Raw genomic sequence first — 11,670 nt, 5'->3', positions numbered from 1 at the left:
TGGTACTAGAGTATGTCTGTAACGAGGATGAGACGGGGACCCTTCATTGAGTTAAGAAGGGGTGGTACTAGAGTATGGCTGTAACGAGGATGAGACGGGGACCCTTCATTGAGTTAAGAAGGGGTGGGACTAGAGTATGTCTGTAACGAGGATGAGACGGGGACCCTTCATTGAGTTAAGAAGGGGTGGTACTATAGAGTATGGCTGTAACGAGGATGAGACGGGGACCCTTCATTGAGTTAAGAAGGGGTGGGACTAGAGTATGTCTGTAACGAGGATGAGACGGGGACCCTTCATTGAGTTAAGAAGGGGTGGGACTAGAGTATGGCTGTAACGAGGATGAGACGGGGACCCTTCATTGAGTTGAGAAGGGGTGGTACTAGAGTATGGCTGTAACGAGGATGAGACGGGGACCCTTCATTGAGTTAAGAAGGGGTGGTACTAGAGTATGGCTGTAACGAGGATGAGACGGGGACCCTTCATTGAGTTAAGAAGGGGTGGTACTAGAGTATGGCTGTAACGAGGATGAGACGGGGACCCTTCATTGAGTTAAGAAGGGGTGGGACTATAGAGTATGGCTGTAACGAGGATGAGACGGGGACCCTTCATTGAGTTAAGAAGGGGTGGGACTATAGAGTATGTCTGTAACGAGGATGAGACGGGGACCCTTCATTGAGATAAGAAGGGGTGGGACTATAGAGTATGGCTGTAACGAGGATGAGACGGGGACCCTTCATTGAGTTAAGAAGGGGTGGTACTAGAGTATGGCTGTAACGAGGATGAGACGGGGACCCTTCATTGAGTTAAGAAGGGGTGGGACTAGAGTATGTCTGTAACGAGGATGAGACGGGGACCCTTCATTGAGTTAAGAAGGGGTGGGACTAGAGTATGGCTGTAACGAGGATGAGACGGGGACCCTTCATTGAGATAAGAAGGGGTGGTACTAGAGTATGGCTGTAACGAGGATGAGACGGGGACCCTTCATTGAGTTAAGAAGGGGTGGTACTAGAGTATGGCTGTAACGAGGATGAGACGGGGACCCTTCATTGAGATAAGAAGGGGTGGGACTAGAGTATGGCTGTAACGAGGATGAGACGGGGACCCTTCATTGAGATAAGAAGGGGTGGTACTAGAGTATGTCTGTAACGAGGATGAGACGGGGACCCTTCATTGAGTTAAGAAGGGGTGGAACTAGAGTATGTCTGTAACGAGGATGAGACGGGGACCCTTCATTGAGTTAAGAAGAGGTGGGACTAGAGTATGTCTGTAACGAGGATGAGACGGGGACCCTTCATTGAGTTAAGAAGGGGTGGGACTAGAGTATGTCTGTAACGAGGATGAGACGGGGACCCTTCATTGAGATAAGAAGGGGTGGTACTAGAGTATGGCTGTAACGAGGATGAGACGGGGACCCTTCATTGAGATAAGAAGGGGTGGTACTAGAGTATGGCTGTAACGAGGATGAGACGGGGACCCTTCATTGAGTTAAGAAGGGGTGGGACTATAGAGTATGTCTGTAACGAGGATGAGACAGGGACCCTTCATTGAGTTAAGAAGGGGTGGTACTAGAGTATGGCTGTAACGAGGATGAGACGGGGCTGACAGTCATCATAGATACGTAACGAAGACGAAAAAGACCAAACATAAAGAAAGAACGCATTTCTTGGCACCTTTTGTAATCAGAATAACTTGCACCACAAGCGAATATCCAGTTTCTTTCGTGAATTGATGAAAGGTAATATAATTGTAATGGTTTCACATCAGAATATAATGAGACAAGGGTTAGCAAAGAACACTTTCGTGGCTTTTATTTGTTAAAGTTGTAGACGCATCTTCCTTGGAGCGTGTGAAGGCTAATTTTCCCAAACTCAGTGGCATTCACAAAATGATAACTACAGACTCATCGCATTATTCAAGACAGTCGCACTCGCCCCTTTGTCAAAGTAAAAATTCCAACAATTTTCCCATAAGAATTTCACAGGTTTTGTTAGCCAAAGTGTGATTGATATGTTGACAAGGCTATGGTATCCGTGTTACATTGTGAAGGGTCAGCGTCATGGCAAAGATCACTGCTACAACTGACCACGGCAGACCTATCATAATGATAATGGTCTTTTCAATATTGCCTGACTCTCATGGCTGATGAGAGAATGAATGGGTTTGTCCAGACCGGAAGTCTGTGTCTCCCACAATATGGCTGTCCACCCCTGAGAATGGTTGCTTAAGTCTTTTAGCACCTTCCGTGTCAATCTTATTGTATGGAACTGACCTCTTTTCTCTGGGTCCGGTGTCCAGAAACGTTATCTCATTGCCGCCATTCGATATGGGGGTTGGTCAAACTGCGGGGTCAAAGGTTGCCACATGGTCAGTTTAGACGATTTTCTTCATTTTTCATCTGGGAACTTGCAAATGAAACACGGGGTTGGAAGTTTTATTCAGTTATTGCAATTAAGAGGCAGACTCCAGGGTTTGCACAGATTGCTCTGAGGCAAAAACCGCCAGGGCTTTTGAATGCAAACTCGACCCTGGCCGAAAACCCTTGAATGATTTTTTTCGCCAATGGAATTTGGCTCATTTTTAAGAGACATCCTGTCGATAGTGGTCGGTCTAGGTCACAAAGGCAGACGACAAAGCGAGCATACACGGTCAGGTGGAAATTTGATGACCAGAATCGTAATCTGTCGAAAATTTGGGGATTGTGATCATAAAACTCCATGATACCTAATCGCATTTGTCTGGCAATAAGGGTAACAAGGGTTATTTGAGGAAATTGAGCCACTCATATCAATACGTCATGGCGATTTAAAATGATGGGAAATGCTGTGTTCCACCTCGTTTCCCAAGCCGACAGCCAGAAAATAATTGGTTCCATTTGGTTGCCCAAGTTAGGCAGCCTGATAATGATTGGTGTCATTTGGTTGCCCAAGTTAGACAGCCAGAAAATGACTGGTTCCATTTGGTTGCCCAAGCCAGACGACAGGAACATAACTGATTCAAAATATCAATGACCTTCGAGTATTACTCGATATTGATTCAGCTATGTCCTTCCTTTGAAATATTATTTTAAAGGAAGGACATAACCTTTTGTGCGACCAAGTCTTTCACATCGCGAGACTGCTTTTTAAACTGGAATATTATCTTCACTAAAAAAAACGTAACAAAACAATCTACATATTTCAAATGTTCGTGCACTTGGCCTTTACGAGGCCAATGTGACAGTTATCATGAAATATTCATACATGGAGCGCATGATAGAGAATGATAGCGGCCCGTGATACCAAACCTTATTCGACAAGCAGACCATGGACACCGTGAGTACATCTAGGAAGAGTTCATGGCTAGCATGAGAACTCTACTTTACAGGCCAGTGTTCGAGTTGTTGTTTTATTCTCGGTTTTAGTTAACGAGAAGATGCTCAGTTTCTTTACTACAGTCAGTAATAACATCCAGAACATCTACCAAGTGAAGAGAACTATCACACACCTCTTTCTATTCATACTTTTAGCAATGTCCAAACGATTCGAACCCGAAACAACTATGTTCTGCCCGTAATATCTCCGGAATCGATCTGCTCTTCCAAGGATTGAACCTCTCGGTTAAAAGAAAGAAAATCTTACATGATGTGTTTGGTGCTGTTGGTGAGGGAGACATGCTGGCAATCATGGGACCCAGTGGTAAGTTTGTTCATTTCAAATGCCCCCCCCCCCCCTATACTGTATACCGGGCCGGGTTCTTCTGGACTCGAGCGAGATCTTTGCCATGTCTGATCCCTCTTTCAGGTTCAGGCAAGACATCCCTAATGAACTGTATTGCGGGCCGAGTTCTTCCGGACTCGGGGGAAATCCTCGCCAATGGGGTCAAGTTCAATAAGTCCATGAGACGACAGATGTGCTACGTTGAACAGGAAGATCTGTTTTTCCCCACCATCACTCTCATGGAGACGCTCACGGTAAGTATCGGGCATATTTGGCAAAGGCCTAACCGCTGAGCAACATGGATGACGTCACATCTAGGCAGCATAGTTTGCTCTGGAGACTGCCATAACTGCGGCGGTTGCCAATTTCCGTTATTTTGTTTTGTTTCTTGAGCGTATTGACAGTGAAAGTCGTCACTCGGCAGTCGCGGAGCAGAGATTTGGGTCCGATTGTTTAAAACATGTAAGTCACGAATTTGGCGCTAATGGATAAGATGAAGCTTAAAACAACTGGGCACCAGGTCTGGACAGACTTCAGATGCATTCAGGGTAGGCATCGCGAAATTCAGTTTCAAACGGGTTTTTCTAATCACTGCGTATCTTCAGTTTGTCTTGGAGATGATGTTTACAGATTTTTAGAATCCACTTAATATCTTCTTGTCCTCGCCCCATCCAGTACAGCGCTTTGCTCCGACTCCCGGACAAGATGCCTTGGAAGAGGAAGAAAGCTCGCATTGAGGAAGTCATCCAAGCTCTCGATCTCACGAAATGTCAACACACAAGTAAGGAGCGTTACATATGTTAGGCATCCATCTTTGTCATCTTTGTCATCATTCATCATCATTATCTTAAGCGTCCTCGTAATGAAACAGATATTCGAAACATCTTGTAGACATTGGCATCAGTCAGTCGCACATATCAATGAAGTATCGTCGCCTCCGTTCATTTGGGGGAATATTGCTAGTATACGGTATTCTACGCGGAACTCGGAAATTGAGTAAGATGATTTATTACAAGTTGTGTGTTGTTTTTCAGTTATTGGTGATGCGACGATGAAAGGCCTATCTGGGGGAGAGAGGAAGAGGGCCAATATAGGATGCGAACTGTTGACCAACCCGGCATTGATGCTTCTGGATGTTAGTCTATGATCACTGCCTCGGCTACACAGTTTTCAAAGAACTCAGTGGAACAGATTCGTCACAGTTTTTCATTGAAAATAAAACAGTCGAACTGCATTCGCCCATAAGCAGATGTCTCACTGATATACCAGGCTGAGCTCATCAAAGCATCCATGAGCAAGCGGCAACACATGTGCCATTCTCAGCTCTAACTGGGTTTTTTCTTTCAGGAACCTACCTCTGGCCTTGACTCGAGTACTGCCCACATGCTGATGAAGACGATAAAGCGGTACACTCGGGACCACAACAAAACTGTGATCATAGCCATCCACCAACCATCAAGTCAGATATTTTATATGTTTGATAAGCTTCTCCTTCTCTGTGATGGAAAGGTAAGCTTCCGTCCACCCCAAAATATCATGCCGACTTTATTTATACCGGCAGTGAATGTCAATCCTAAAGTCTCTTCCTTTCACACAACGACGGTAGATCGACATGTAAAAAAGGAGGAGGCTCATGACCTATTGGTTAACACTGCTGGCTACCACGCCATAGAGACCGGGGTGAACCCAGCATTTCATTTCTGGATGAACCAGTGTGGCTTTCAAGAAATTAAAATAATTGGCTCTTCACAGTCTTTCGAATGAGACGTCACCGAGGTTCCTTGAATCTGGTGTCTATGTCAGGGCAAGTAAAGCTTCTCACCAAGTGAGAAACATGAGTAGCTTACGTGGACTCTACCTCTGGCCAAAGACGGAGTCACTAGGTCAATAAAACAATTGGCGCCTAACTAGAGTGGCACGCAAAAACGCTCATCGCGCCTTGGAGGAGGAATACTCCCTGGAGAATACATAACACCTACAAATACAGAAAAACTTTATGAAGAAGAAGAAGAATCCACCAAACGTCTGGTCGATCAGATCGTGTGTAAGCTTCTCCGACGCTCTGTAAGTATAACAGTGAGAGCCGCGACAAGTTGATAATTTCCATAATATCTCAATGAGTTTGTCGAATTTGCGATTCCAGGTTGCTTATTTCGGAAAGACCAGCAAGATCGTAGACTTTTTCGACAACATTGGTCTCCGCTGTGCGCCTCATTTCAATCCAGCTGATTTCATAAGTGAGTATAAAGGCTCATAGCCCATGCTAATCCACTCGACTCCTGATTTCAGCGAGTAGCGGTACGGAGTGGTTCAACTTACCCAATACTACAGTGCCCGATCAAAGATGAAATGATTTTATTCGCACGCGATATCACTCATGCAGAACTACTTTTCGTTGTCGTATTCGCAGTTAATCTGGCAAATGGAAGGGGTGACGGGTGATTACATAATACGCCGGTACCCCTCAGTGCTGCCTGCCTGTGAAACTGCAAAAGTAATCACCACGATTAGCCATGCATGAGCGAAATGGCGTCCAAAAAGGATAATTTTGTCTTTGATTGGAGACCGTGAATACCTCACGTCGATGTCAAGTAGGCCTCACTCTTCATCGAGTCCACTGGCGGCCGCTTGCATCTTATTTCGTAGAAAAGGAAAGTGTGTGCATTGCATGCTGGGTACATCTGTATCAAATTTCTACCGGATCTCTGTTCATCAGAACCATGGTAGCCAAGATGGCGCACGGCCGATTGGTTCGAGAAACTAGAGACAGTCACATGCCTTTAAGCCGTCTCCAATCAAGCATATTTTGCCAAGAGGACGCTGAATCATTTCGATTCTGACAAATATCACCCACACACTAAAACATTTAACTCTCAAATCGTACATTTCAGTGGATAAAGTAAAATCAGAAGATTCCATCAAAGATATGATCACCTCTGCAGGCAGGGCTATCAGCCAAACGTCTTTCTGGTTAGAGGAGCTCCAGGCCCTGGGCCATCGCTGCCAGGAAAGGTTGGCTGTGGCCATCTCAAGCAAGCAGACGGTAGCCAAGCGAGATACCCGGATGGACCCTGGAATCGGTGTAGTAAATGAAGGATTTTCCCTTGAAAATACTTTGAATGGTGAACCAGAGGGACACTTCAATGGCGATGTAGTTGGCAAGGTTTATGCTAACAATATTCAAAAAGGAAGTGTTTTCCTAAATTCCGTCCGAGTAGAGTTTCCGATTTCTGACACTGATGTTTACTATGATGGAAGACGCAAGTACCAGTCGTCCTTCTGGACTCAGTTTGGCGTCCTTTTCGTGCGGAACATGAAAGAGTCACGACACCGCGTGCTGACGGTCCTTAACGCTACTCAGGCTCTCCTCATTAGCTTTGTGACAGGACTGCTCTTTTTCCAGTTAGATAGGACGGAGGAGACGCTCATAGACTGGGAGAACGTGGTAGGTATGAGGTCAAGATCCTACCGATAGGGGGATAGCCGACACCACTGTGGTTGCTGTTAATTAGATTGACAAATTGGAGTCACTATAATAGTTTCACCTTAAATAACAGCCCAGTGGACTGATCTAACGTTGTAATTGTATGTTTCCATCCACCTGGCTGACTGAAAGTCTACGAAGTATTTCTATTTCAGGTATTCATTGTTTGTATCCATTGGAGTTTCATTGGAATGAGTGATGGCATCGGCGGATGTGAGTTTGTCTTCACCTTTGTTGACTTTGAATCATAAGAATGCCAACTAATCAGCACGTGTACCAACTTTCCGATCAACTGATTAAGGTGAAAGTTTGAAGTCCACAATCCTACTTCACTGATCCAGTCATCAGAAATGATCCAATCAGAAGCTCACGATCCTGCTTCACCGGTGCAGCCTATATACTGATTCGCTGTTGTTTTTAGAATTGGTCCAATAAAAAGCCCACAAATCTGCTTCACCGCTGCATTCCTAAGAATTGAACCAATCAATGAGGTAGACTTCCAGTTAACTTGTTCGTCGAGGAAAGGCGTAAAGGTCACTTTCTTCTAGTTATGTTTTGTGTTTTTCTCTGTTTTAGACCACAAGGAGCACACGCTGATCTTGAGGGAGCGAGGCTGTGGCTCGTACAGGCTCTCCGCGTACTTCCTCTCCGACTGGCTGAGCCAGTTTCTACTGATATCAATCATGCCAATGGCCTCCCTCATCGTCGTCTATGCGACAGTCGGCATGAAGGGTGTCGGCGGATTCTTCGGCTTTTATGGAATTCTGTGTCTTGGGGTTAATGTGGCTCAGGTAAGTTACGTGTCTATAGCTTAATGACGCTCAGGTAAGTAATACCGGGTTAATGTAGGTACAGTAAGTTATGTGTCGATAGCTTATGTGGCTTGGGTAATCCAGAGAATCCAAACCCCAGTTTCCGACGGAAATTTGACTAATTCTTAGTATTGAGAACTGTTGCCTTTTCAGAACTTTGGTTTGATGTCGATCGTGGCCACGGGGGAGGTTCTCTCAGGGGATACGGTGTCCAAGGTGGCCATGTTCGCCACGCTTTTGTCCAGTGGCTACTTTGCTCGCAACATCCCGCACTGGCTCGAGTGGATGAAATACATCTCGTTCATCAAGTATGCGTTAGATGGTGTGATGCAGATTGAATTCACAAATTCACGAGCGATTCGGTAAGTCATTGTTTGGGGAAATAACAGACCTAAGCCTTGAGCTTTGATGACTGCGAGAGATTTACAGACTTTCTGTGGTTTCTATTAGAAACAGTTGATAGGACTCGTCATCACGGGACTTGTATATTCTACTTTTTGTTCCTTGGGGACGGGAAAATAGGCTCTCTGGGGTAGGGAGAACTTCATCACACTCACCCACATCTGCATAAAACAAGTTTTGGAGACGTCCTGGGGCCGCGCCTCGCCTAAGTGCGACTCCCGTGAATCCCTCTCGTGCGCCGACCCCCCCCCCCCCTGCTTAATACGGCCCTGCGTCAAGTGTTCTCTGTTGTTGTCAAGGCTGTGTCGCGCATCATTTCTGTGGAAACGATAACCAAAATAAGGGAACGGTGTCAATCATGTCAGGCCAGACTACTGTTTTCATGCAGGAGTAGCTTCATGGACGGCGCTACAGGTGGCATCGGAGTTTCCCTACGAACCCTTCGAATTTTAGAGCTCATTGGCTGATGATCCCCGCGGTCCCCAGTGTGACCTAAAGGCAGCATTACACTGTCTCTGGCGACGTTCTCTTCAATACCATACCATACCATACAGTATAATATCATTTCTTTTCATTTCAGATGCGTGAACAACGCTTCATCCGTAATCTCATCATGCCGTGAAGACAACGTGACGTCAGTTCCGTCGGAAGCGTATTTTGGAACGAGGTTGGATCTCTTTCCTCTCTGGGCGAACGTTTTGTGTCTGGTTACATTTAGCCTTGTTTTCCGGTCGGTTATATACCTTCTACTCCGGTTCGTCAGGTGTCCGAAGAGCCACTAAGTTTATGAACCGACGACTGCAACAACGGAATGTGAAGTGCAATTTTAGTGACTAAAAAATTGGCAGCAATACTATCGTCTCCAGTGAGAGGAGACAAGACCACAATTGATTTTTTAAGCCTTTTAGCAGTTAAATTGTCAATGTTTGACCGCGACGCATCAAAGAATGCGTCAAGTAGTGAAACTGAAATTCGGATATGATATACGGGTTAGTCTTGCGAGTAACTGGTGCGATGGAAATTGGTGATTGACCACGGAAATTTTTTTTTAATCGACAAATTAGACAGACTTTGATATTTCCACTCTTTTCAGCCAACTGGCAGAAAAAACTCAAAACACGCCCCCTATTACCCAATTAGCAAAATTCGAAATTAATTTTTTCATCAAATAATTTCTTTATATCTGTAGACTTGCCACAGCAAATATTTTTTCAATACCTCTCCAAATATGTACTTGAGAGTAAAAAACATGCACTCGTCTAATTGATAGGCCTCGACCCTCCAACCTGTGAATATTCATTAGTGGTCTTGTCTCAGAGATTGATTGGGCTACGGAGGTGTCCATGGAGGATCTAGCTCATAAACTATACCTTCACTATCTATATATGTTATTACTAAAACCGATCCTTTTGCTCCCAATATAGATGGAGATGAACACATCCCAGACGCGCCACTACACTCCTACAGCAGTGCCGGCGTTCAGACGCAGGCCCCTCTCCTCCCGATCGCAAAATACAATAATTAGTTTTTAGATAAATCTTGCAAGTGCTGCTCACAGTGAATAACGCACCATGCTTTCTTTCTTTGACTGACATGCTTTAATGTTATCTCTCCAATGGCGGTAAAAATCAAACGACGGAGGAATTTCCCGCAAACACAACACATGCTGCAACAAGTCGTAGGGAGGACAAAGACAAGTTGTCCCAAGTGGATGTGACTTTGTCCGATCAGGTCGCTTTAATTCCTGACATGGCGTCGAGTCGAGTCTGAATGACTCTTGTGCCCCTCTCAAGCCGGGGGATACCTTGCTGACAATACTGATGCCAAGTAACAACCAGACAGATACTTCAGTTAAAATACTTTCCACCAATGAGTTTCTCTTTGTGCTCGATGTCATGATTCCGCGTAAGAAACGCTGAAATCATATTGTCCGCCACATCAGAAGGTCGCTTTCAAAGAAAGTGTCTTCCTCTCCCCGGGTAGCTGGTCCCCAAACAGGTACTTGTAGCAAAGTGCATAATTGCGTTTATCTACATTTTTCATGTATATCCTGGACAAATAAAAAGGTGAAGAGAAATATGTTTCCTTGCGTCATATTTGTGTCTTCCCTTCTTTGTATCAAGGGAATTCTATGTCCAAGCGTTAAATTAGTACACGCGCTATCAGCAAGGAGTCTTCCCATGCCCCTCGCTGGCTATAGGGGGCCATCTTTGACCCATTGCTAACAGTCGGGGGTCAAACTAAATAAACTCAAGAGGCTGCATCGCCATTTCATTGTCGTGTCTAATTGTTGTTTTTGGGGCCTTTCTTCAGTAATTAGGCGTGGCGCCGCGACAAAAAGCCCTTCAAATACCTCAGGCTTTCTTAAGTGGAAAAATAAACTTGTTAGATTTCGAGGTGTTTTGATCTGGAGAAAGATGCCCACTAATAGCTGTCGTAAGCTGGTTGTCTTCAAAGTCCCAGTGAAAGTGAAGAAGAGATTTATGTCTTCTTGGAAGAGATTTAGATCGGAATCTGCGAAGTATATCTCCTCTCTGAGACCTTCTAAACATGTTTAATGTCAGTCTTTGGTGAGGTTTAAAATGTTCAAGTGACAACTGCTTGCACGGCGGAAATCGTAATCGTCTGATCTCCCAGGGAGACATAGGAGACTTAGTTACTCCTAGATGGTGACAGTCCGCGCATCCAATGCCTAAAGGAACAATATGGCCTTCCGAGATGATGACCGTCTTTGTCCTTTCCGCCGTGGGGGAATACTAAGAGACACGGTTACTCCAAGACGATGACAGACCGTGTTTTCAATTCCTTACTCTGCAATGAAGACAGATCCTTACTGCGGACAGCATTCGTCAGTCCTGGAGGTGTCCTTGATAGATGGGTTCTACTGTACGCATTATTGGGCCCGGCACCACCACCATCTTGCACTCACAGCAAGAGATGTGAGACTGTCACAACCAGACCCAGACTTCATCGGGTCTGGCAGCCCCTTGTCTTCCCTACTCGGTGAGGAAGAGAGTCGCAGCCAGACCGAATCAGACCTGTCTTGCAAAGACAGTGAGAGAAAAGAGACGGGCACAGCCAGACCGAATCAGACCTGCTTGCTCCACCGTCTTGCAAAGACAGTGAGAGAAAAGAGACGGGCACAGCCAGACCGAATCAGACCTGCCTGCTCCACCGTCTTGCAAAGACAGTGAGAGAAAAGAGACGGGCACAGCCAGACCGAATAGGACTTGCCTGCTCCACCGTCTTGCAAAGACAGTGAGAGAAAAGAGACGGG

At 45.4% G+C, this 11,670-nt stretch overlaps 1 protein-coding gene across 1 annotated transcript; it reads left to right on the top strand.

Moving 5' to 3' along the window:
* Positions 1–3,302: 3,302 nt before the first annotated feature.
* On the top strand, positions 3,303–9,175 carry LOC135488635 (uncharacterized). The gene is made up of 12 exons (XM_064773278.1): positions 3,303–3,311; positions 3,506–3,674; positions 3,780–3,949; positions 4,371–4,476; positions 4,730–4,830; positions 5,043–5,204; positions 5,839–5,932; positions 6,587–7,140; positions 7,335–7,392; positions 7,756–7,970; positions 8,145–8,353; positions 8,974–9,175. Exons 1-12 carry the CDS (start codon positions 3,303–3,305, stop codon positions 9,173–9,175), a joined length of 2,049 nt encoding a protein of 682 aa, XP_064629348.1.
* Positions 9,176–11,670: the final 2,495 nt, after the last annotated feature.

Source organism: Lineus longissimus, chromosome 5, assembly GCF_910592395.1.
Source record: "Lineus longissimus chromosome 5, tnLinLong1.2, whole genome shotgun sequence".
NCBI classification, from domain to species: domain Eukaryota; kingdom Metazoa; phylum Nemertea; class Pilidiophora; order Heteronemertea; family Lineidae; genus Lineus; species Lineus longissimus.
Note: the sequence above shows the minus strand (reverse complement) of the source record. Positions and strands in the feature narration are given on the sequence as shown.

Excerpts from the sequence above, each read along its gene's own strand:
- LOC135488635 (XM_064773278.1), top strand. Across the intron at positions 7,141-7,334 it reads TCATAGACTGGGAGAACGTG|GTATTCATTGTTTGTATCCA; the intron begins GTAGGTATGAGG and ends TTTCTATTTCAG. Across the intron at positions 8,354-8,973 it reads ACAAATTCACGAGCGATTCG|ATGCGTGAACAACGCTTCAT; the intron begins GTAAGTCATTGT and ends TTTTCATTTCAG.